The sequence below is a fragment of the Chiloscyllium plagiosum genome, chromosome 10, assembly GCF_004010195.1.
Source record: "Chiloscyllium plagiosum isolate BGI_BamShark_2017 chromosome 10, ASM401019v2, whole genome shotgun sequence".
Classification (NCBI taxonomy): domain Eukaryota; kingdom Metazoa; phylum Chordata; class Chondrichthyes; order Orectolobiformes; family Hemiscylliidae; genus Chiloscyllium; species Chiloscyllium plagiosum.
Window position 1 is genome coordinate 82,577,258 of NC_057719.1, and position 27,737 is coordinate 82,604,994.

A 27,737-nucleotide genomic window follows, 5' to 3' on the forward strand; every position below is an offset into this window, starting at 1 on the left:
AATTCCTCTCCATCTAAACCCTTAACACTATGGCAGTCCCAGTCTATGTTTGGAAAGTTAAAATCCCCTACCATAATCACCCTATTATTCTTACAGATAGCTGAGATCTCTTTACAAGTTTGTTTCTCAATTTCCCTCTGACCTAGAATTTTGGAATTAATTTTAATTTTTTATTGTTCAGTTATGAAATATAGCCTAAATAATCTTGCTTTCTTCTCAAATGCATTATGGATTAATTGGTTTGGATGTCAGAACGTGTCTCAAAAAGATATTGTAGTGGTCCATGAGAGAGAGGCAGAAAGCAGAAGCAACATGAATTGGAGACATTTTCAGTGCAGCCAGGCACAATGCATTCCAACTTATTAAAGTGTTGCCTCCATGTTAAGGCTCTAAAGTTCAACTTTTACTCCATAACCATCAATGCTACACAGAGGCAGGTAAACAGATATTTGGCATGACGTGCCAATTGCCATGCAGCGAAAGCCAATAGTCTAGCTGTCTACTTGCTGGAATCGTACAGAATTGGCAGATTGTGACATCAATCAGCATCTAGTGCAAATTTGGCATATGATCATCTATTTTGGGAAAATCCTATTAATGCCCTGCAAACTATCTTGCTGCTGGCCAAGCAGTCAATGATTTGATATGACCATCCAGGTCACTGTAGCTCTTAATTTTGAAGCCAGTCGATCTTTCTAAGCTGGAGACAGTAACACCTCTTTAAAAATTTCTGATTTGTCATGCATCACTGTATCTGGAATATCACCAAGGGACTGTATGCAAAAGGAATGGAATTCATTGTCTTCTTTCAAGGTGGAAAGAAGCTGGAGGAGGGGGATTGTGGTTTTGCCAAGGTAGTGGATTCCCCAGTGTTAAATGGAGCCATGAACAAGATGCGTATGGTTCTATGGTTGCCGCGTTTTAATATGACGATATACTGGAGCCAAAGGGGGTTCAAAACCTTGAAAGTGTAGTTCATGTATAATCTCACAGACCACCATGTTGTTGAATTGCTGCTGTCTCAGTAGCAGTCTTGATGTTTTTGTCTTAAGTCATTCAGCTGGTACCTCATTCTTCAAGCCACCATGCCAAAATGGAGGGGTAGCTGTGTGGCGACAGGGCTGCCTGCTCCACGTACATCTGAGACCACTTGCAATCCCATCACAGTGGACAGTAATACTAAAAGGAGAGCCATGGTCCAACTGGGAACTTCATGAATCAGACCTTTTGTGCTCTGGTTTCTGCTTCCTGGCTTGTATGGATGAATCCCTCCAGTTCCTCCCAGAACTTGTCATCATTCATGGTAGTCTGCCCCATCCTCCACAACCTAAGGATCACAGGGTGCAGCCCTTGAAGCTTTCAGTGACCATCTCAGGAAGAGACACTGGAAAACACCATTGCATGGGCCAACTATGAGCATCTCATCATTGTGTCTGGCTGCACTGAAAATGTCTCCAATTCATGTTGCTTCTGCTTTCTGCCCATTTCTCATGGACTACTACAATAACCGTTTGACACACATTCTGACATCCAAACCAATTTAATCCATAATGCATTAAACAACGCACTCCTATGTATTACGTGTAAGGCAAACATTAAATGATCTTTGCCTGTCCTGGTGCTCCTCTGCGTTGCTACCTCAGTGGCTAAGACATGGTTTCTTACATGCACTCAGAGCCAACAAGAGCCTTGTAGGATGCCCTTGAGCAGCTTGGATTTGAGACTGTTAATTCAGAATGAACTGCCTTGGTATGGGAGACAGCAGTCTGAGTTGATGGGCAACAAGTACACTGATGGAAAGGAAATGGTGGCTACATTGATCCTGTCTGAGGATAGTATGCTTCTGCATTCTGGAAGGGCTACCAGACGTCTGACTGTTCAGCAATCGTAGTAATCAGAGTTCATATTGTTCAACTACGTTAAGACCTTGAAAGCCCCTTTGACCAGAGGTGATCGCATTCATGATGGCAGCATTAAAAATAGAAATACTGGAAAAATTCAGCAAGTGTAGCAGCACAGCATCTGTGGACAGTGAGAGAAGCAAAGTTAACATTTCAAGTCTGATATGACTCTGCAGAACAAAGATCACATTTGGGTGTGATAATGGGGAAAATTTAATGGAAAGCAAGAAATACATGGTCACCACTTACAGCTTGTGCTTCATACCAGATTGTGAAATGAGGATGAACTGTAATTTGAAAAGAAGAATAGGCAGGACTACCTTCATCATGGTTTGTTTCAGCAGTACATTTGTTTACAGTGATCGTAGGAACCGTTCTGTTATTAACCAAATGCACAGTCTCCTTATGCAGTGTGAGAGTATGCAGCCATGGCTCTGCGTTGCTAGCCTTTTGCAGTTATGCGCCAATTGCCCTATCAGAGAGAAGGAAGTGTCAGTGAATATGTTCCAGTGTATTCAGGTGAAGAGCCTCATTACTGAGTAGTTGGCAATATGTAGAAACTGTGATGCAAGGGTGAGGTGGAGCACCTGCAGGTTAAACATAAGTCCTGATTGCTAGACATTGATGATGAGATCTGTTCATTAAGGAGTGTGGCTGTGATTGGTAGGAAGGTGAGGAGGAAGGTAATGGCCGTGTCACCAAATTAGTGAACCGGAGACCCAGGCTAATGTTCTGAGGTCCCACCACAACAGATAATGGGAATTTGAAGAGACTTAATAAATGGCAATCATGAAACATTGTGGATCTAGTTCACCCTCCATATAATTCCAGACTTCCTGCAAAGTGGTTGACTTCGAACTGCACTCTGATATAGCCTGGTTAGCCTCAGTTGTATTAAATGCTGCAAAGTCTAAAGAATGAAATGAAATTGGATGGACCATCCAGTATCGACCTATGCATTGGACAGAGCTGGGTTTGCCATTGTCCTACTAACTAACATCTGAGGTCTTGTGCCAAAATTTACAGAACTTTCCCACTGATCAGTCCATCATTAGCCTGACTTAGTGATGTTCACTGCATGATAACCTTTACACAAACTTCCAGATACCACTGTCCCCAATATGACTTGCCCTACCAGACCTGAAAAAGGTACAGAGGAGTATCGACTATCCGAAGGACACGGACGGGGAGTATTTCGATCGGTTAATTGAAAGCTGGATAACATAGTTTAGTCGAGCATCGGGACCTTGTGATCCTGTCGGATAATCCAGTATTTGGATAATTGAATGCCAGATAATCGCGTTTTCTGTATATGGTTGGAAGGGAATTTTCTGGGAATCTCAAGATTGACTCTGGGCACAGCAAAATCTCATGGCATTAAGTCAGACTTTGGCAAGGAAACCTCCTGTTGACAACCCCCAACACCAAGTGGCTGATGGATCAGGAGTCCCCCTTGTTGGACACCAGTTGGAAGAAGCACAGAGATTGGCAATGTCCTATCCACTACCAAGGCACAGCTGTTAGTCTGGATCTACAGCAGTTGGCATAGGAACCAGCAAGAGGAGAAAAATCTACTTGACCTCTGCTTCACTAATCTACCTATCATAGATGCACTTGTCCATTGCAGTACTGGTAGGAGTGACAATAGCATAGTCCTTTTTATGGAGATATAATCCAATCTTCACATTTTAAGGGTTACCTCATCTTCTGAGAGATTTAGAACACATTTAACAATTCTCAACTGGGCATCCATAATATGCAGTGGGCGACTAACAGTAGGCGAATTCACTAATATTCTTTAGGAAAAGAAGTATGCCGTCCTCACTTCGCCTGGCTGACCTGCGACTCCAGATCCATAACACTGCGGTTAATTGTCTACTGCCCTCTGAAATGGCTTCACAAGCCACTCAGCTGTATCAGTTGCTACAAAGTGTTGTCAAAGAAATGAAAGCCAACAGATCACCTAGTATTGACCTAGGCACTGGAAACTGCAATAAAAAAACAATTTGTTGACCCTGCAAAGTCATCCTCATTTAGATCTGGAGGTTAGTACCAAAATTGAGAGGTCAGAATAGTCGAACAACAGCCTAATATTGTCTGTAAGATATGATTCCATAAGTATGACTATGTCCTAGGCATGACCATCCCTGGATATGTCCTGTCCCACCGACAGGGCAGAGCAGGTAAAGATGGCAGAACAATGGTTTACAATTGGGAGGGAGTTGCCCTGGGAGTATTGAACATTGACTTCACATCTAGTGGCTTCAGGTTAAACATGGACAAGGAAACTTCCTGATTACCTCGTACTGTCCTCCCTTGGCTGATGGATCAGTACTCCATGTTGAACAGCACTTGGAGGAAGCCCTAAGGATGGGAGATTTCAATGTCCACTATCAAGAGTAGTTTGGCAATAGCCCTACTGATTTGAGATGGTTGGGTCCTAAAGCACATAGCTGATACACTAGGTTTGTGGCAGGTAGTGAGAGAACCAAAAAGAGGGACTTGACCTCATCCTTAGCAATCTGGTTGCAAATGCATCTTCCACGTCAGTAACGGTAAGAGTGGCCACTGTTTAGTCCTTGTGGAGATGAAGTCCTACTTTCACATTGAAAATACCCTCCATCATGTTGTGTGACATGATCATTCTAAATAGGACAGACTCTGAACAGATCTACTAACTCAGGACTGGGCATCCATGGGTGCTGTGGGTCATCAACAGCAGCAGAATCATATTCCCAACAAAATCTGCAAATTCATTGCCATGCATATTCCCCACTCAATCCTGATTCATTGAAAAGTGCAGGAGTATGTCTGGAGCAGCACCATGCAAATCTAAAAATGAGTAATCAACAGGGTGCAGCGACCAAACAGGACTATTTGTGTGCCAACTTAGCTCTGTTAAGATTAGATCAGATTCCCTGCAGTGTGGAAACAGGCCCTTCAGACCAACCAGTCCACACCGACCCTCTGAAGAGTAACCCACCCAGACCCATTTCCCTCTGACTAATGCACCTAACACTATGGGCAATTTAGCATGGCCAATTCACTCGACCTGCATATCTTTGGATTGTGGGAGGAAACCAGAGCACCTGGAGGAAACCCACGCAGACACTGGGAGAATGTGCAAACTCCACACACAGTCACCTGAGGCTGGAGTTGAACCTGGGACCCTGGCGGTGTGAGGCAGCAGTGCTAACCACTGAACCACTGTGCTGCCCAGAACTTCCACAACTGAGGGATTAGATCGGAGTTCTTCAGTCCTGCCACATACAGTTGTGATGGATGTGGATAACTGACTGGAGGAGAGGGCTCCACAGTATCCCTGGAAATCAGTGTAAAAGATAGGACTAAAGCATTTGCAGCCATCTTCAGCCAGAAGTGCCAACTGGATTATCCATTTCTTCTTCCTCCTCTGGTAGTCCCCAGTACTACCAGTCTTCAGCTAATTCAATTCACTTCACATAATATCAAGAAATGGTAGGAGACACTGGGTACCGCAAAGGCTATGGGCCTTGACAGCATTCTGGAAATAGTACTGAAGATTTGTGTTCCAGAACTTGACACTCCTCTAGCCACGCTCGTTCAATACAGATAATTGCTCAGTTGGGAGAGTTTTAGACTGTAGATCTAAAGGTCTCAGGTTCAAACCTGGATTTCAGCAAAAAAGTGTTTCCTGACTGCGGGGTAGGAGCACAGTGGCTCAATGGTTAGCAGTGCTGTCTCACAGTGCCAGGGACCTGAGTTTGATTCCAGCCTCTGGTAACTGTGTGGAGTTTGCACATTCTCCCTATGTCTGCGTGGATTTTCTCCGGGTGCTCAGGTTTCCTCCTATAATCCAAAGATGTGCAGGTTTGGTGCATTAGTCAAGGGTAAATGTAGAGTAATAAGATAGGGCAATGAGCCTGAGTGGGTTACTCTTTGGAGGGTTGGTGTGGATTTGTTGGGCCAAATAGCCTGTATCCACACTGTAGAGATACAACACTGGCATGTTGTCTATCTGACAATGTGAAACGTTGCCCAGATATGTCCTCTACACAAAAATCGGGACAAATCCTGACTTACCAGTTCACTCTTGATCATCAGGTATCACCAATAATGCTACTCAACAGCATCTGCTCAACAATAAATTGCCCAATGATACTCAGTTTGGTTATGCCAGACCATTCAACCCCTGACCTCATTACAGCCTTGGTTCAAACGTGAACAAAAGAGCTGAATTTCAGAGGCGCAATGCGAGTGACAGTCCTTGACATCAAAGTTGTGTTTGATCAAGTGTGGTATCAAGGAGCCCTTGCAAAACTGGAATCAGGGGGCAACTCTCTGCTGGTTGGAGTCAACATAAGAGCATCTAACCATTGCCATTTGTCAAAACAGTGGCATTACCAGCACTGAAACTCCAAATATCAATACACTGGAGGTTACCCTTGACTTGAAACTGAACTGGACTTGCTACAGAAACACAGTGGCTACAAGAGTAGGTTAGAGGCTCGGAATCTTGCAGCAAGTAACTCACCTGACTCCCCAATGCCTATCCACCATTTACAAGACACAAGCCAGGTGCATGATAGAATACTCCCCTCTTGGCTAGATGGGTGCAGCTCCAAAAATATCCAAGAAGCTTAACAACAACCAGGACAAATCAGCCCATCCACATTGGCACTGCATTCACAAGCATCCACCCCATTTACCACTGATGCTCTATTGCTGCAGTGTGTACTCTTTCCAAGATGTACTGCAGAAATTCACCAAAAATCGTTAGACAGCATCTTCCAAATCAAATACCATTTCTACATGTGGGAACGCTACCACCTGCAGGTTCCCCTCCAAGCCACCCACCATTCTGACTTGGAAATAGATCACTGTCACTGGGTTATGTCATGGCCTAGCATTTCCTCCACCCCACCATTGCCGTCAAGACAGGGAACAATCTGGGCTCAATGAAGAGTGCAGGAGGACAAGCCAGAACAGAGAATTCCTACCTAAAATGAGATATTTATCTGGGGCAGCTACAGCACAGGATTACTTCCATGCTACTTCTGTTTGGCATGCCATTGAGCTAAGCAATTCATTACTAAAAGGATTGGTACAAAGGTCTTGGTTCTGCTTAAGGGCAATCAGCGATAGGCAATAAATGCTGCCCAGGTCTGATGGATGAATAAACAAAGGTACAGTCTCTTCCAGCCATAAATAATGGTGACGAACAAAAAGCTCACTGGAGCTGGAGGGGATAAGTTAAATTTGCATCAAAACTGCCAGGTTGTAATTATCTCCGAGAGAACCTAACCATCTGTCCCTGATGTTCAGTGGCATTACCATTGTTAAATTCCCTACTAGCAAAGAGTTTGTCTTCACTAGAAACTGAACTCTGTGAACCAAATCAATGTTGTGCTATAAGAGCAAGTCAAGGACTAGGAATTCTGTGGCAAGTCGCTGGCCTCCTCTTTCCCCAGTGGTGGTTCACCATTTACAAGGCACAAGTTAGGAGCCCCGTGGAGTACTCCAACCCACCTGACTGAATGCAGCTCCAACAACACTCAGGAAGCTTGACACCATCCAGATAAAGAAGTCTACTTGATTAGCACCACATTCAGCACATTAACCATTATTCACCCCTTCCCATGCATTTGACTTATACTATTAGAAGGGTTGGGGCAGCAGGTATATGAGAACGCCATTGTGTGTAAGATCCCCTTCAGGCTGCTCACTGCCCTGACTTGGAATTTTACCGCTGTTCATTCACATCAGTGTCAAAATGCTGGAACTCCTTTTCATACTAACATTGAGTGTAACTGTGCCCTAAGACTGCAGTGGTTTAAGAAGGCAACACACCCCTGGCACAGTTTTCAAGAATAATTACAAATGACCCCCACAACCCATGAATAAATTTGACAAACGCCGTCACTCACCTTGATCACTCGTAAGCTCATTTAATATTTTCCCCCAGCAATATAATCAGCTACTTTGTGCCAAATTCCTGATATTGACCTCTCTGACAAACTGCTTCCTTTTGTTTCAAAGCACTTGGAAAAACCTCCTAGCCCACCTGTGGAAAATCAATGCTGTTGTCCTTACGTGTACAACTTTAAGGTTCCTGCAGTAATTTGGAGAATCTAGGGAATACTTTTTCTGTATCATTTTCTCAGATATGACCTTTGGCTATTTATTCATTGGATGCAGATGTTACTCATTACCTGCTGCCCCAACCCTTCTAATAGTAGAAGGCCTCATTTGTCATCAACCCATTAACAAAGATGGTGGTGAGCAGCTGCCTTGAAGTGTTGCAGTCCATGGGAGGTTAAGAATAACCGCAGTGCTTCCAAGAAGGGAGTTCTCGGTTTTTCAACACAGCGGTAGTATTGGAATGGCGTTAAGACTGCAAAGCCGGATGGTTTATGGCTTGGAGGGGAATTGGAATATTGTGGTGTTTTCATTCATGTGCTGCCCTTGCCAGTCTTGCTCACTATCTCCTAGACACGTTGTTCCTCCTGCATGTAGAACAGCCCTATCCTTTCAGTATTGCAGATTGACTTTAATAAGTTCGAGCCTAGCAGAAACCTAGGCACACTACTGAGTCATCATGAAGTTTACTTCCTACCTGTGTCTCAAATTCATGCAGTTTCCTGATGCTTGGTGGGTGTTTAATCTATTTTCATTGCTCCTTGTTAATAAACATCCAACTAGTACTTCTGAAGTATTTGGGGTGAATCTTCTATATCCGTGGTGCATCATTGGCCCAAATATGTGATGGTACTACATTAATTACTTTGACATTAAATATGAACTCGCAATGTTTTTGCCTTTGTTACTTAATCTTGAGCTGTAAATGAGCTTTTCCTTCTCTCTGTCTCTCCAGGCATTGCTTTAGTTACTATCCAAGTGCAGGGCTTGCCGGTTCCATTTCAGGTAAACAATGCTACTGTTGAGGGGTCTCACAGTTCCGCAGGGAAAACATCTGCACTCTTGAGAACCAGACCTCCTGGGACTGAAGTGGTAGGTTCTGGTGCAGCTGATGTCATGCAAGGGAAAGAACCCAAGTCTGAAGCTTCAGCAGATTCACTTGGTAAGAAATATTTCATGTACTTTGTTGTATGTTTTCTACAGAATGTTTTAGAATGCCACTGTGTAACCTTGTAATCGTTTCAGGATTGCATTTTACTCCTCGCTGTCCTTCAAAAGGAGAACAGAAATGTGACCTGTTGAAAGTACTAAACTCCAGACCGCTGTGTGTCAGGGAGTGTATTGCCCAACATTTCTGGGGAATTAAAAAGCAGTTTAAAAGTCTTACTGGGGGACTCGGCAGTAACAGATTCTGACAAACACTGCTGTACACCCCCACCAGTTTCTTCAGCACAGAAATGACATCTGAAGATACATTGTTTATATGGATTATGAGAGATCCTAACCCCTCTCCATCAATCATTTGAATCAGAATTGAGTTTGACTTGGTACTTTGGATTTCAGTTAAGTTTTATAAATAATCATCCTAACATTTAAAATCAGTTTTGCTAATAATTTAAGGTCAGCATGATTAGGGTTAGATCAGTGCATGACAGATGTTTGACTGACATAAGAAATAGCAGTAAGTCATTCAGTATCTTGAGCCCACTCTACTATTCAGTGAGCTCATGGCTGGTCTGAATGTAGGCTAGCTCCCATACCTGCCTGCTCCATGAACCTCTGACTCTTGTCAATCCAAACAATCTGTTTAGCTCAGCCTTGAATATATTCAATGACCCACATGCCACTTTTCACCTGAGGAAGAGAATTCCACACACGAATGACCCTCTGGAAAAAAGAAATTCATCCTTGACTTTTAAACTGCGAGACTCCTGAATTTGAAACTGTGCCCCCTTGTTTTAGATTCCACCTACCCTATCAAGTCCTCTCAGAAGCTAATTCTACTAAACTCCAAAAAATATAGACCCAGCTGAAGCTTTCCTCATAAAAGAAATTCCTCATTTCAGAAATCATCATCCAAATAACTTCTCTTGAACTGTTTCTAATGCAAGTATGTCCCTCCTTTAAATAAGGTGACTAAAACTGTACATAGTGCTCAAAGTTGTGGTCTCACCGACGCCCTGTACAGTTTTTTTGCATTTTATATTTCATCATTGTTGCCGTAAAAGCCAATATTCCATTTGTCTTCCTGATTACTTGCTGTACATGCTAACTTTTTGTACAAGGTGGGCAAAGTTCCTGTACACACTTTTCAAGTAATTCTTGGTTTGAGATGTTATTGGATAGGCTAACATTCTTTTGCCTGTGATTAACTGCCCTGGCGAAGGTAGTAGTGAGCTATTGTCTTAAACCTCTGCCAGTTTTGGAGTGTAGGTACACCCACAGAGCTGATAAGAAAGGAGATCCAGGAGTTTGAACCAGCAACAGTGAAAGAATGACAATATGGTTCTAGGTCATGATGCACAGTTTGGAGGGAAATTTGCAGATAGTGGTGTTCCCATGCATTTACTGTCCTTGTCCTCCTAGGTAGTGGAGGTTTTTAAAAATCATTTTGTGGGATGTGGGTGTCACTGGCTGGATGATCATTTATTACCCATCCCCACTTGCCCTTGAGAAGTTGGTGGTGAGCTAGCTTCCCTGCTGTGGGTGGGCCCACAATGCCATTAGCAGGGGGGAGTTCCAGCAACAGTGAAGGAACATTGATCTATAGGATGGTGAATGACTTAGAGGGGAACTTGAAGGGGTTGTGTTCCCATATATCTGCTGCGCTTGTCCTTCTAGATGAAAGTGGTAATCGGTTTGGAAGGTGCTCTCTGAGGGTCTTTGGTGAATTTCTGCAGTGCGTCTTGTAGATAGCAACAGTGTGTACTGAGCGTTGAAGATGGAGGGAGTGGATGCATGTGAATGTGCCAGTCAAACGGGCTGCTTTGTCTTTGATGGTGTCAAGCTTCTTGAGTGTTGTTGGTTACAAGTTTGGATAATCCTGTTGAGGAATCTTTGCTAATTAACTGCAATGCATCTTTTAAATTGTTCATATTCCTCTTATGTATCATTGGTAGAGAGAGTGCATATTGGTGGATGCACTGCCAGGCAAATGGAGAGGCATTCCTGGTTTGTGCAATATAATGGCTTGAGGAAGCAAGAGGTGAGTTACTGTAGAATTTCAAGCTTCTGAGTGACTGACTGGTGTTTTAACCACAGGACTTATTTGGCATGTCTGGTTCATTTTCTGGTTAGTGGCACCACAGAATGAAGTAGAGGTTTCAGGGATGGTGATCCGACTGAGTATCGAGAGGTGATGGTTAAATTCTCACATTGGAAATGTATATTGCCTGACACTTGTATGATACAAATGGTGCTTATGACTTTCAGCTCAAGTCTGGATGGTATTCTGGTCTTGCTGCATGTGGGCATGGATGCTACAGTATCTGAGGAGGTGTCAATGGTGCTGAACATTGTGTAATTATGAGTGAACACCAGCACTCCTAACATTATGATGGAGGGAAGGTTATTGAGGAAGCAGCTGACGTGGTTTGGCCTTGGACATCACCCTAAGAAACCCTTGGAGTGATGTCCTGGAGCTGAAAGATTGACCTCCACAACCTCCAGCATTTCCTTTGTGACAGGTATTACTCCTTTAATAATTGGAGAGCTTTCGCCTGATTCTCACTGATTTTGCTCAAGTTTCTGGATGCCACACTTGGTCAAATGCAGCCTTGATGTTAAGATCAGTCAGTCACCTCTGGAGTTCAGCTCTGATGTCCATGTTTGGGCAAAGATTGTAGTGAGATCAGGAACTGTGAGACCTTGACAGAACTCAAACTGAGTGAACAGGTTATTGCTTTGTAATGGTTTCTTGATAGCCCTGTTGACAACAAGTTTTCTCATTTTGTTGATGGTGGGGAATATCTTGTTAAGGCAATAATTGACACGGGTGGAGTTGTCCTGCCTTCCTGCACCAGGGCACTTTTCCACATTGTCACATAAAGGCCAAGGTTGTAACTCTCTTGGAACAGGTTGGCTCAGAGCATGGTAGTTTTGGTGTACAAATCTTCAGCACTGTTTCCAGGGTGCACACTCTTTGCAATATACTGTGCCTTCAGCCATTTGACATTGTATGGAGTGAAACAAATTGGTTGACAATTAGATTGGCATCTGTGATGCAGGGGATTTCTGGAAGAGGCTGAGATTAATGACCTGCTATCTACTCCTGGCTGAAGACTTGCAAATGCTTACCTTTATCTTTTATGTTGATATGTTGGGCTCCTCCATTGTTAAAAATTGGGATGTGGCTCCTCCATTGTTAAAAATTGGGATATTCGTGGAGCCATCTCCTCAAGTGAGTTGTCTAATTATCCACCACTGTTCACGACTAGATGTTGCAGGATTGCAGAGCTTGAATCTGATCCATTGGTTGTGAAATCACATAGTCCTGTCTAAAGTCTGCTGCTTCCGCAGTTTGGTGCGCGCATAGTCCTGTTGTAGCTTCATCAAGTTTGGGTATACCAAAAAAATGGAGTACATTGTTGCTCTTAGTATCCCCTCCTACGTTCTTCTTTGAACCAGGGTTGATTTCCTAGCTTGAAAATCATAGTGAAGTAGGAGATATGCTGGGTCATAAGAGCGCAGATTGTGGTTGAGTACAGTTCTGCTGTTGATGGCCCATAATGTCTCTTGGATGCGTAGTTTTGATTTGCTAGATCAGCTTGAAATTGATTTCATTTAGCAAGATGGTTCTAACACGGGTGGTTCTAACTGTGAAGGTCAACCTGGTCTCCGCCAGGATTGTGCAAAGGTCAATCTTAACAGCACTGCCATGAATGGACACGACTGCACACTTGGATTTGTGGGACGAAGTCGAGTAGTTGTTTTCCAATGGTTCATTCACCAATTGCTGAAGACCCAGTGTATCAGCTATGTCCTTTAGGCTGTGGTCAGCTTACTAAACATTGACTATACTTGAGCTACTCATGGTGATTGACATTAAAGGTCCCCACCCAGAGAATACAGTATTCTGTGCCCTTATCCTCCGAGAGCACACTATTCAACATGCTGGAGAACTGATGATTGCAAAATCACTGCAGAGGACCATCACCAGCTGGAGATTTACTTGTCCATGTTTGACTCCTGCCATGAGACATCATGGTATCCAGAGTTAATATTGTGGACTGCTAGACCCACTGATTTCTGACTGAATACCATTCCACTCTGACACCTGATAAGTCTGTCCTGATAACAACATAAGAAATAGAAGCAGGAGAAGGGAATTTGGCCCCTCCGGCCTGCTATGGGTTGAATTGCCCCAGGCCTCAACTTCTGTTTTCATGCCAGCTCTTCAAAGCTCTTTCAAAAATTTATAGATTGTAAATGGTTGAGGCCGAGCACTTATCCATAATATCCCATTAGTTACACTTTGTCATCCTACAAAAGCCCAATTTTTCCTGACTGTTCCATATTGGTTAGTACACCATCCATGTTAAATAGCACCCCACAAGTAGATGCTTTTTATTTGGAACCTTTTCAAATGCCATTTGGAAATCCAAATACAATGACCTACTGGTTCTCTTTATCCACTTTACTTGTAATACCCCAAAGAACTCCCAGGAAACCTATCAAACGTGACTGGCCTTTTGCAAAACATCCCTGGTTGATAATATTATTATTATTCTTATTTGTCATCATTTGAGGCAATTGGTTACTGTTGTAATGCTTTAGACTTTGGTGGTTTGATTGCAATGAAGTGATAATACTGGGCAGGTAATTATTCTTGCAATTGTTCACATATTCCTTCTGTTATTATTCACTAAGATACTGAATAATGGCCAAAAACTTCACTGGAATGTGAATAGGAAGGTGACTTATTGTGGTTGATGTTGCATACTTCACAGTAAATATTTAAAGGACAATGGTAGTTAGTAAAATATGTTCCTTTCCTATTCTGTGACTGACAACGTTGAAAGGTTGGAATTACTAGAAAAGGTTTTGTTAGTGTAATTAAAGTACGCAAAAATGCGGCATGCACAGCATCAGTAAATTCAATGATGTGTTCATTCTTTTCTATCTTATTGCAGGTGATAAAAATTCCTCCTTCCTGATGCCAAGAATAGTGAATGTGACCTCTCTGGCAACTGGAGAATCTCCATCATTGAATGTGCAAGGGATGAATGATTCTTTCGCAGAAGTGGATCCTCAAGCTCTTGACTTCAGCATGAAAGGGAGGAAACAAGGAGAACAAGTTTCCAGAGACAGTAAAAGAACATCTGACCTAAGTAACAGCTCAAACATTACTGGAGAGTTCACTGTACTTGGTGAAAGTGAGGTCATGCCATTTCTTATTGTATCACCAGAGGCTTCAAAGTCCGAACATCAACAGCAAGCACAGCAGATTGCAGCTTCTCACGTAGTGGGTTCTGACAAAATCAATGGATCACCAAAGGCATTGGATCTGTCTTGTTTCCCTGATAAAGCTTCAGTGTCTTCCACAGAAAAGGCCTGGACTAGAGAGGAAACATCAACTGGGTCAGCACCAACAACTGAAATAATACTTGAAGACAAATTGGAGTTTCAGCTGATGAGCAGTCGGGTGCAGACATGCAACACTGGCAAAACTATTGGACTGAGTGACAGGGATGCAGAACTGTCATCACTGTTAAAAGCCAATGGCACAACATCTAGTGAGATGGTGGATACTGATGGCTATGAGCCATTCACTTCACTTTTAAATGAGCTTGCATATTTAAACCAGCAGTTCTCTGATGATGAGGAAAATCCAAATGCGTCTTCAATATCTGATCACCAGGCATTGGGCTTTATTGAGAATGGAAATCGAGGAGACGATATTGATGAATTTTCATTGATCCATGGACCAATAAGATTGGTGGACATTGGTGCTAATGAAGTCACTGAACTGAAACAGACGTCGGAGAGGGAAAGTGGTGGCTCAAGTAGCCCCCTGGTATTGCAGTTGGAGGGAGAGGAATTGAATGTTGAGCAGTTGCTTAGCAGCGAGATACCAGTGGGTTCCCAAAATGAGTTGGACGATGGCACACTGGATTTCGAAAGCGATCATGCTTGTGGGGTAAACAGTTCAGTAAATGTTTCCCCTCCTCCACTTGTACATATGAAGGCAGCCTCACCTTCATCAAACACAGAGGTTCCAAGCAGTTTAGACTTGCTTTGGAGACCAATGCCTAAATTGGCACCCCTTGGCTTAATTAGGGTACCTGGAAAGGTTGAATCAGTAACACTGACAGATCATTCTTCAGATAATAACAGGCCTATGCCCGCACTAGCACGGATCTCATCTCCGCAACACATTAGCACAGAGAGTCCGTGCAGTGTTTCGGGAGAACACTTCAACAATTCCTCTGTGAAAGAGTGATCAAACTGCTACTTCAAAATTACTCTCTGCTTGGCCAACTTTTGAGGATTCTCTTCTGAAAGCAAGTACACTTTCGGATCATCTCTCCAATGATTTTAAATATGAAATTGAAATAATTATTCTGAATGGAATTAAACTTTGGAGATTTGTGGCGATTGTGCTAGGATTGCTATTAAAATAACCAATGAAGTGTATTAATAATCTGGTATTTCACCAGATAATGAATCTAATGTATAGTTTCATCTACAAATCACCATGAATATTGTGGTGATCCCAGAACTGATTGCTGAAATTGAGTATTTTGCCATTTGGTTTTATGGTGTAGAATCTTCGATTTAAAATCATTTTCTGGACTTTTTGTACAGTTTCTTAACTTGTCACCTTAAGCATAAAGATGCTGAGCATAACTTCCTGGGTGGGTAATAAACATCTTTTGTATGTAGCTTGTATAGTATAGAGATTGAGCTTTGCTAGAGCAATCATTCATCTGGAGTACAAACTGACTTTGTTTCGGTGGTTTCGTAAATCTATTTTTCTGAATAGCTGAGGGAGTGTTGGTGCATTTCACATGCACCAGACCTTCCTTTTAGATTTCCTAGTATTTGAATGGAATCTATTGTGTTGATACAAATGAAAATTAATTGATTATGTTGAGTGCTAAAAGGTTGACAGACGAAATCGGATTTTTGATGTATCTTGAATAATGTGTAAATACTGTGCTACATATTTTTTAAAAAAATTGTGAAATAGAAATTTCTTAAGTTTTTTTGGTTTTCTTTTGGCAAGATCCCACTATTTTTTTAGAAAAGACACTAACAAATCTGAATGGTATCTCTTGTGTATGTGGTTTAAAGGCATGTCTAACCTTGCAATTAAACTAGTTAAACCAGGTACTATATTTACCTTTGACAGACATTGTATGCATTGTAATGTTATGTATTGAAGATTGCAATGAAGGGAGTCACTTTCTTGTGTTTCATTTGGATGTTGTTTGGGACTGGAAGACTGTACTTATCGAATTGACTCTGAAATGGAATCAGATTACTGAAGAATTTCATTCATTTTCTTGAATGTAGAGACTAAATGGTAGTCCCACTTCATTCTTTCTCCATCACCTGCTAAGATTCAATTACCAGACCTTTTCATTGATCAATAACAGCAGGTTCAGTTCTGTTCTATGCTGAATGTGAAGCCTCACAAGATATACATTTTCTCATACTAACATTTATATGGGGAGAAAAAGTCTACCTTTTGAAAGTTTCGTGCAAGTTATGTACTTTTTCATCACATACTTCTCCTTTTGCAGAATTCTCATCTAATGCTTTCTATCTATGTTTAACGTCTTTGAAACAGCAGAATAAGATTTATGGGCTATAGTCACTAGGTGGCTCTGTGGAATAAGTTTCATATGTTTCCCACTTCAGATCATCATCCATATAACAAGATGCACTGTAGCAGCTCAGAGGCTCCTTCGATGTATCACCCAAACGGAACACCGAAACCATCTTCTGTGGTTGTTATTACTCCAATCAGGAGAGAGTTTCCCCCATTTCCTAGTTTTGTTCAGTCTCCTTGATGCCAAGCTGTCAAATGTGACTTTGCTGTCAAGGTCAATGGCTCTCATCTCACCCCCGAAATTAATTCTTTTGTCCATATTTGAAGCAAGATTATAATGACAGCAGGAGCTGAATGCTCCTAGCAGAAACCAAACTGAATGATAATGAGTAGGTTATTGCTGAGCAAATGCTGCTTGATAACACCATTGATAAACACTTCTATCACTTTACTGATGAACAAGAGTAGACTGATGAGGCAGTTATTCAATGGGTTGAATTTGTACTGATTTTTGTGTGTAGGACGTATCTGGGCAATTTTCTATGTTGTTGGGGTTGGTGCAAATTATAGACATATGGCACATGAAATGCACATTTTATGTCCGTGTTAGACTTGTATTTTGATTTTTTAGTTTTTTTTGTTTCTTAATTTTAGTGAGGAAATACTGTTTAGCTATAACTATAAACCTCTCAGGATTGGATGACATTCTCACTTTTCTCTCCCAAATCAGAATGACAAAACAGAAATTGTGTATCTTTGCTTGATGCTCTCTCTTTCCATTTGCTGTATAGATAATAGGAATGTACTGCAGGCACAGTAGAGAATGGCAGAAAAGGATAAGGGCATACTGGGAAGCAGGTTTTAGGGAGATGTTCCTGGTATGGGAACGCGATAGAGCCTGATAGTGTGGAAATTGATTGTGAGCCATATAGCAAAGATGACCATCTACAGAGAATAGCAGCAGGAGGCAGTGGCATGGCATGGAGGAGGGAGTAGTGAATGATAGTGCCTTTTGAGCCAATATCAGTCAGGTCAGAAGGGCACTTTGGACTAAATCAAGATGGAATAAGAGAAGCATCAAGATGGAATAAGAGAAGCACAAAGATCGGAAGAGGAAAGAAAGAAACTGAAATGAAAAGTTGGCACAACAAATGAGGATACAATGGAGGCTAATAGAATGTACACAAACACGTAATAAATGTTATGCAAGTGCTACTAATCATATATTGAAGCCTTGTATCTTTTCCGCATACATTGTTTAGTCTTTCTATCTACATATGCAACTGAAGCCATGTTGCTTTCATTGTGTGTTTTATTGATTGGTTGCAAGTTAGCCGCCAGTAAATCCAAACCGAAGCAAGCAGTACACCCAGCAAAGCAAGAAAACGTAGTTCAGAAAACTACCAAGGATTGACGAAACTTAGAATCAGCCAACATAAGACCATAGATCACAAGCTATAGAAGCAGAATTAGGCTATTTGATTCAATGGGTCTACTCTGCAACTTGATCATAGAACATGGAATCCCTACAGTACAGAAGAGGCCATTTGGCCTTTCAAATCTGCACTGACTGTCCAAACAGCAACCCACCCTACTCCCTATAACCCTGCACTAGTCACAGTTAATCCACCCAGCCAGCGCATCCTTTAACAAAACTTAAATAGACAAATTAATTCATGCTTATCAACCTCAAAATGGAATGGCATGGTGGCTCTGTAGTTAGCACTGATGCTTCACAGTGCCAGGGACCTGGGTTAGATTCCTCTGGTAACCAGGCAGAAGTGGGTACTGCAGATGCTGGAGATGAGTGAAGATTCGAGTGGTGCTGGAAAAGCACAACAGGTCAGGCAGCATCCAAGGAGCAGGAAAATCGACGTTTTGGGCAAAAGCCCTAATGAAGGCTTTTGCCCGAACCATCGATTTTCCTTCTCGGATGCTGTCTGACCTGCTGTGCTTTTCCAGCACCAGGAGAAAGTGAGGTCTGCAGATGCTGGAGATCAAAGTTGAAACTTTATTGCTGGAACAGCACAACAGGTCAGGCAGCATCCAAGGAGCAGGAAAATCGACGTTTCGGGCAAAAGCCCTCATGAAGGCTTTTGCCCGAACCATCGATTTTCCTTCTCAGATGCTGTCTGACCTGCTGTGCTTTTCCAGCACCACTCTAATCTTGACTTTCTCTGGTAACTGTCTATTTGAAGTTTGCACGTTTTCCCTGTGTCTGAAGTTTCTTCTGGGTGCTCTGTTTCCTTCCCCAGTCCAAAGATGTGTAGGTTAACTGAATTAGCCATACATGTCCCTTGTGTCGACTGAATAGCAGACTAGGTGGGTTAGCCATGAGAAATGCTGGATTCCAGGGGCAGGTCTGGGTGGGATGCACTTCAGAGTGTTCATGTGAACTGGATGGGCCAAATGCTTCCACACTAGGGATTCTATGATTCTACATGCAAGTTCCTTCATCAACTGGGTTGTGAAACTGACTTAGTCTAGAAGACAAGGTTAGATACTCCACTAAACAAATCTGTTGCACCAGAATCGTGCTGCCCAGCGAGTGTAGAGCAATCAAGCTTCATTTTCAGGAAATGATCACTGAGGTCAGAAAATTGCTGAGTTGTAAAAACAGGACTGTCTGCTAATTAACCAGCAGGTGTGATGAATGTGCAGTAATGAGAGTAACCTTATTGTTTTAATTTTTCCTGTGTGAATTTATTCTCACTCTTAAATCCAATTTCAAAGTGTAGTGGCAGTGACACGCGATGGCAGTTACATCTGCCTGAATGAATGATATCTCAACACAAACAATTTTGTATTTAGCCATAAACGTTTTGCAGCCCAAAGATAATTTGATTCATTATGCAAGATTCATGCAAAAGTAGTTCCACTGGCCTTCTCTGTCCCGCTAGCCTCGCTCATCGTCTACTTTAATTGCTTATTCTCTACTCTAAGATATACAGTACAATAGACTCTACATAACTACCACCTAAAATCTAGTATTACTTAGAAAGAAATTTCTCCTAAATTCTCATCGCTGTTCGCGACATTTTCAGTTGTTGACCCCTTTGATATTGTAGCATCAACTGGAGGATAATCTTTCCATCTTTCCATTCCGTGTGAAGTTTCTAGAACGTTTCCGACAGATCTGTTAGGGCATTTAATGAAAATGGATTCTTTTTCTTTCCTGGATTGTGAAACAAACGCAGCTTTCCCTATCCTAAACCAACTTCATCTTTGGCTTGAAAGGTGTAGCATCCTTCCATAAGAGTCGAATCTGCGGATTCCATCAGTAGTGATTGCAGTTGTTATTTTGAAAGCACAAACAGTATGACATTAACCTGAGAGGGCAGTTCTGTATGAAAAATGTAATTGAATATTGTACCAGATACTATCAATATCAAAAAAAAAGGTGTAGGGGAATATGACAGCTTATGGTATTTAGGCTTGGAACTCCTTACACTTACTGCCTGCACCACAAATCTAGTTACATCCTTTGACACATGCTCAGCTTTTGCAGTGGATATAATTAACTTAGATTTTCAAAGAATGTATTAGTTCCTGTTCTTTGGTTTTGAAAAATCATGATTATGGTCGATTGTGTGCTGACTAAAATGGTATATGAACTTCATTGTCAGCGCATGAGGGTCATTTGCCCCAGAGACTAGTGATTTAAATGGAACAGCACTTTCCTTCAGCAGCTATTCACAACAGGCAGTGTACTGACTGGACTCACTAAATCCAGAACACAGGCTAAGGTTTAATTCTGCAGCACCTATGCGTGCTCCCCGCCTCCTACTAATGACTAGACCTGCCAGATTGAGCTGGCCAGTAAGATTATGTTCGCAATGTGATTCAGTTACATTTGCTATAAGTTACTTATTGGTACGCAGCGACTCATTCTGTACAGGTAAAAGAAACATGCATGCATTGTGCCTTTTTGAATTAAACAGGTGTAGAGGAACAATAGTTCCTTGATGCACCTTAACCAATTAATTTTAATTTGCTATTCCATCAACATCCTTTTCTCGAGCAATATAAGTCGTTGCTCCCTTACAAATGTATTCTTGCATCTATTCTGATGAGTACTTGAGAAAAAACTTCGACAACGTTGTCTTTTCCCCCCAGCAATACTCAAGTTCTGTACTCCCAAGTGACCAGATGCTGCATTTGATAAAACATTTTCCGTTGTTCAAAAACTGTCCTAAACCTGCTTTTGTTTCTTTTCCTTGCTGTTTGCTCTGGTATGACTGGAAAGTGGACACCTTGCTTTACCTCTTTAATACCCTGTGTATTTATGCTCATCTGCTCTTCAACCTGAAACATTAACTGTCATTTTCTCCCATTGATTAATTTCAGCATTTTCTGTTTTTATTTCCTGCACGTGTAGTGTTTTGCTTATGTGCCTGCATTCGCTCTGTTGTCAGCTCATTTAGCTGATATCCAGTCCCAGATAGCTGCAGTCTGAGTCTCTGCCGCAAGCACATGAGGGCCTAGAGGTATTGTCACTGGGCTTGTACTCCGGGGAGCCTGGTCTAACATTACCTGATCCCCATTGGGTTCACAATGAATTGTTCTAGGAAAATGACCTAAATACTCTGAATTCTGCCTTGGGTTTCCTCTGCCATTCTGACTCTTCCAATGTACGTGAAGATTAAAGTCAGTCATGATTAGTATACTGAGTTTGTTTATATGCTCTCAATCATCTGCTTTATTCTTTATCCTATCATGTTAGGCGGCTGAGGCTTGTTTCTGTAGTGTAGTAGTCATCATGTTGGTCTAACACGCGAAAGGTCCCCAGTTCGAAACTGCTTTGTTCGTGGGCAGCACGGTGGTCAGCACTGTTGCCTCACAGCGCCAGAGACCCGGATTCAATTCCCGCCTCAGGCGACTGTGTGGAGTTTGCACGTTCTCCCCGTGTCTGCGTGGGTTTGCTCCGGTTTCCTCCCACAGTCTAAAGATGTGCAGGTCAGGTGAATTAGCCATTCTAAATTGCCCGTAGTGTTAGGTATAGGGGTAAATGTAGGGGTATGGGTGGGTTGCGCTTCGGCGGGTCGGTGTGGACTTGTTGGGCCGAAGGGCCTGTTTCCACACTGTAATGTAATCTAATCTAATCTAATGTAGTTACTGGCACTTAGCCTTATCACAGTCCTTGTGGGGGCAAAGTGTATTTTCCCCTCCAGGTGATGCTATCACTACTTGCCGTAGACCCAGTCTAGCAGCTGTCTCCTTTAGGAAATGATGTCCATCAAAATGTTTGCAGTTGGAATGTAAGGTGGGAAAATATGAGGTTATGCACTTTGGAAAGAACAGAAGGTGAATGTTAGCTAAATGGAGAAAGACTGCAGAAAACGAAAGAACAGACTGAGCTGGGAGTCCTCATCCATGAATCACAAAGCTAGTATCCAAGGTCCTCAGGCAGTTGGGAAGGGAAATGGAATGTTGGCCTTTATTTCAAAAGGCATGTAGTACAAAAATAGGGCAGATTTGCTAAAAATGGTCAGACCGCAGCTGAAAAACAATAGTTCTAGTCCCTTTATCCAAGGGACGATTCCACAAACAGCAGATCATAACTAAACTTTGCAGTCCTGCCACATCCAGTCATGAATGGTGGTGTCAGAAAGTGTGGTGCTGGAAAGCACAGCTGGTCAAGCAGCATCCGTGGAGCAGGAGAGTCAATGTTTCAAGCATAAGCTCTTCATCAGGGGAGGGCACTGAGAGATAAATTAGAGGAGGCTGGGAATGTAATAGGTTGTGGAAGGTGGGGGGTGATGGTGATAGGGTGGTGTGGATAGGTGAGAAAGAAGATGGACAGGTTGCATAGTTCAAGAGTGTGGTGCTGACTTGGGGGGTTCGGTCTGATATCCAGCATTTGCATTCCTCACTTTCTCCTAAATGAATGGTGGTGGATAATCAAACATTTCACTGGAGGAGGTGGCTCCACAAACATTCCTATCATCAAAAATGAAAGAGCCCAGCTTGCCGGTGCAAAGTTCAGCCTGAAGCATTCACGGCAATCTTCAAGTGGTGAGTGGATGATTCATCTTGGTGTCCTCCGGACGTCTCTAGTATCACATGCCAGTATTCAGCCAATTTGATTCACTCCATGTGATATCAAGAAATGGTTGAAGGCATTGGATAATGCAAAAGTTATGAGCCCTGACAATATTCCAGCACTAATACTTGGCTTCAGAAATTGCTACACCCAAACTGTTTTAGTACAGCTACAGCACTGGCATCTATGACTAGAAAATTGCCCAAGTATGTCTTGTGTATTCTAAAGGGAGAAAGTGAGGACTGCAGATGCTGGAGATCAGAGCTGAAAATGTGTTGCTGGAAAAGTGCAGCAGGTCAGGTAGCATCCAAGGAACAGGAGAATCGACGTTTCGGGCATAAGCCTCAGTATCACAAATGTCATGCACTGACTATCACCTTTTGACATTCAATGGCATTACGATTACTAAAACCTCAAATATCAATATCCTTGACTTGGAACTGAACTGGATTTGCCACATAAACATAGTGGCTACAAGAGTATTTCAGAGGCTCGGAATCCTGCAGCAAGTAACTTGCTTTCTGACTCATAAAACCTGTCTGCTATCTGCAAAGCACAAGTCATAAGCCATTCCTGAGGAAGGGCTTATGCCCGAAATGTCGATTCTCCTGTTCCTTGGATGCTGCCTGACCTGCTGCGCTTTTCCAGCAACACATTTTCAGCTTGTGTATCCTAAGTCAACTATCGATTGACAGGTGATGGAAAGTGTCATCAACAGTGCTATCAAGCAGCATCTGCTCAACAATAACCTGCTCAATGATGCACAGTTTAGGTTTTGCCAAGGCCACTTAGCTCCTGATCTCATTACGGCATTGGTTCAAACATGGTCAAAAGAGCTGATTCCAGAGGGGAGGTGAGAGTGACAGCTCTTGACATCAAGGCCATATTCGACAGTGTGTAGCATCAAGGGGCCTGAGCAATAATGGAAGCAGGGGGCAAACTCTCCATTGGTTGGACATCGGGATTTGGTCATGATAGTTTGAGATTAGTCTCCTCATTCCCAGGACATCACTGCAGAAGTTCCTCAATGTTATGTTCTTCACCCAACCATCTTCATCAGCTTTATTAATGATCTTCCATCAATTATGCCACAAGTGGGGATGTTCACCAATGATTTCATAATGTTCAGCACCATTCATGACTTCTCAGAAAATTACACAGCCAGACCTGGACAATATCAGGTTTGAGCTGATAAGTAGAAAGTATCACAAATGTCATGCACTGACTATCTCCAACAAATGAGTATCTAACTATCACCTTTTGACATTCAATGGCATTACCATTACTAAAACCTCAAATATCAATATCCTTTACTTGGAACTGAACTGGACTTGCCACATAAACATAGTGGCGACAAGAGTAGGTCAGAGGCTAGGAATCCTGCAGCAAGTAACTTGCTTTCTGACTCATAAAACCTGTCTGCTATCTGCAAAGCACAAGTCAGGAGTGTGATGGAGTGCTCCTCACTTGCCTGAATGGGTATAGGTCCAACAACAAGAATAAGCTTGTCACATTCCAGGACAAAGCAGCCCACTTAATGGAAGCCGCATCCATAAATATCCATTCCCTCCATCACCAATGTTCAGTAGCAGCAGAGTATACCATCTACAAGATGCACTGCAGAATTCCCCAAGGCTCCTTAAACAGTACTTTATAACCATGACTGCTGCAATTTAGAAAGACAAGGGCAGCAGATACATGGGAATGCCATCACTAAGTTCCTCTCCAAGTCTCTAACCACTCTTGACTTGGAAATATATCACTGATCCTTTACTTTTGCTGGGTCAAAATCCTAGAATTACCTGCCTAATGGTAATCTGGATCCAGCTACAGCGTATGGACTGTGGCGTCATAGAGTCAAAATCATACAAAATGGAAACAGACACTTTGGTCGAACTTGTCCATGCTCACCAGATTTCTCCAACTAAAATAGTCCCATTTTCCTGTGTTTGGCCCATATCTATCTAAACCTTTCCTACTCATATACCTGTTGAAATGTCTTTTAAATGTTGTAACTATACCTGCATCCACCATTTCCCCTGGAAGTTCATTTCACATACGAATCATCCCGGTGTGGGAATTGGTGGTTCAAGAAGGCAGCTCCCCACCATGTCCTCAAGGTCTGAGTAATAAATGTGAGCCAAGCCAACGATGCCCACACTCTGAGTGAATTGAAGAAAATACAGCTCCTTAACCACTGATTTTATTCCCCCCTCATGTCACTGTCTCAGACAGTTGGCATCTTCCTATTTCACTCCCAAGTTGAGCTTCTGCTTTTATATCCACTCCATCACACAGGCAACCTATTTCCACTACTATAACATGGTCACTCTTGCCCCTTCGACTGTCCTTATTTCGTACTTCTGTCACCTCTTGACTGCCTTGATGTCATCTGAACAGGCTTCTCACCTCCCATAAATTTCAGCTCATCTAAAACACTGCTCCATGCCTTGCAATTGTGAACAAGTTCTGCTTCCCTTCCTGATCTACACTGGCTCTCAGTCCACCCCTACCTCCAGTTTATAATTTTTCATTGTGTTTACATGCTTGAATGGCATTATCAATCATTAATTCTAAATTTCACTAAGCAAACAATGTGTAATTTCAACTTTGACCTCATGCAATTCCTCCACACGTTTTATCCCAGCGCTGAAGGCTGTTTTCATCCCAATGATCTCTGGCATTTCTTCCCTAAGTCTTGATCTTTCTTTCCTCTTATAAAGATAGGTATGAAAAGCCTACCACTTAACCTAATGTTTAGTCACCACTTTTTTGTTTGCAGCTTTATGAATTATTTTTTGTCCAATTATCCTTCTGTGTTATGGAATGAGTTGTGTGGCAGAGTGGTTATGTTTCTGCACTGGTAATCCAGAAGTATTTATTGACCTAGGGTCTTGAGCTAATATAGCATAGCAGTCACGGAATTTAATTAAGCAAATTGAATTAAGAATTTTAATCAAGTAATGCTGAAACAAAAAGTTAATCAGTAACAGTGCCCATGAAACTAACAGATTGTCATTAAAAAAAACTGATTTATTAATATCGTTAAGGGAAGGAAACCTGACTTCCTATCTGCTTTGGCCTAAATTGACTCTTGAACCACAGCAATGTGTTGGATTCTTAACTGTCATTTCAAATCACCTAAAATGACACCCTATTGTGCCAAAACACCAAAACCAGGAATCAGCCTGGGGATTTTGCAGCTTTACCTGAGGCATTGGACTCTGACAGGACACAGCATCACACCTTTACAGGGTATGCCTAAATTGGATAGATTCAGGGCAAATCTAGTCACTCAACACTGTGCATCTTTATGGACCAAATGGCTTCATAATTGTGTTCCATCAGTCTCTGTAACCTCATAGGTTGGAGTTCGTCTCACACTAGAACAGTCATCAAATCAGGTAATCGTTCAACAAGCAATTTGAAGACCTATGCCAATTTGAAGCTACAACACAGCACTGCATCCATGCTAAAAGTGGCAGGAAGATGCTGTACACAATGCTAAATAGCCCACAGCCAAAGGATCAGTTCATTTGAGAGCTGCAGCCTAGAGAGATGAATGATAGTGGACAATTCAACAATCAACCAGAGGAGGAGGCCCATGTAAGCCTGCCCATCCCAAATGAGGGTAAAGTCCAGTATGAGGGCACGGCAGAAAAGGCTACAACAGAAGCAATCAATTTCAAGCAAGTGCAGATGGAGCAATTCATCTCTGCCTCCTTCTGAAAGGCCCACTATGGCAGATGCTATTTCAGACGGCTGAACCCACTGGTATCACAAAGGCAGCTGGTGCCACACTGAAATTGACCATGACAACCCTCTTGAAAACACTAGCCGCATCTCTAGCCAAACTGTTCCAGCAACTCTGGTGTCTAACTGACAAAATTGTCTGGCTATATCCTGGAAAAAGCAAGACATATCCAGTCCGGTAAATTACTGCCCCATCAGCATACTCGTACTCATCAGAAAAGTACTGAAGAACATCATATCTGTTCTGTTAATAATATGGTCATCTGTTCTGATAACAATTTTGTTATCAAGCAGCTCCTACTCATCACCTGCTTACCAAGTGATGCCTGGTTTGGGTTCCACCAGATCCATTTTGCTCTTGATCTCAGTTTTCATCTGAACATCAACAAGAAAGCAGAAATCTGGAGACGAGAAGAGAATGATTGTTTGTCCTAGATATCTGGCATCATTTACTTGAGTATGGAATTGGAGATTTTAGTGAGACTGAATCAGGGAGCAAGCTTCCACTGGTTGAGGCTACAAAGGTGGAAAGATGGTTTAGGTTGTTGGAGATCGATCACCTTAGTTTGAGGACACCTCTGCAGGAGTTCCTCAGGGTTGCGTTCTGGGCGTGACTATCTTCGGCTAATTCATCAATAACTTCCCCTTCGTCATAGGGTCAAAAGCAGGGATGTTTACTGATGATTGCACAGTATTCAGTTCCATTCACAACTCATCAGAAATAACTTCCACTAATCTGGGTAAGTGCAATTCTAACACTTACAAGCTTGACACCGTATGGGGCTAACCAGCCTTCATGGTTGACACCCCACCCATCTTCTGCTTGCCATGAGTTCAAGATGATCACTGATCATTACCTATCTGAGAGCAATAACAGATGGACAACAAGTGCTGGCCTTGCCGGTGATGCCTTCATTCCATGAACGAATGTTCAACTGTAAATGTAAGTCATTTTGTCTAAGAACAGGCCATTAGACCATTCAGCCTCTCAAATCTGATCTACCAGTTGATTAAATCATGACAGATCCATACCCCAAATTCACTTGCTATATTCTGAACCATGCCCTTGATAGTCTTACTTAAAGAAAACCTGCTGATCTTGGTCTTGAAATATTGAATTGCATTCACAGCCATTTGGAGGAGAGAGTTTCAAATTTCAGTTTCTCTTTGTGTGGGTAAAGTTCCCCTGAGACCCCTCCTAAATAGCCCAGCTCTCACTTTAAGATTGGGCCCACACCCATATGATTCTGGGTTTCCCCACTAGATGAAATCTCTTCTGTATCTACACTTATCAAATTTGTTTATTATTCAGGATGATTATCTCTATTTTCTAACACAAAGCACACAACATATGCCCCCCCGTCCT

The 27,737-nt window shown here is 42.3% G+C and overlaps 1 protein-coding gene across 5 annotated transcripts in view; it reads left to right on the forward strand.

Annotated features, from left to right (window-relative positions):
- The window catches only part of mgaa (MAX dimerization protein MGA a), a 103,962-nt gene extending 87,766 nt beyond the window's left edge, over window positions 1-16,196 (forward strand). For all 5 annotated transcript variants that reach the window (XM_043698206.1, XM_043698209.1, XM_043698208.1 and 2 more), the window contains 2 exons: window positions 8,755-8,961; window positions 13,931-16,196. In XM_043698206.1, coding sequence (XP_043554141.1) covers window positions 8,755-8,961; window positions 13,931-15,240 — 1,517 coding nt within the window. In that variant the 3' untranslated portion in view covers window positions 15,241-16,196. The remainder of the gene's footprint in view (window positions 1-8,754; window positions 8,962-13,930) is intronic.
- Window positions 16,197-27,737: the final 11,541 nt, after the last annotated feature.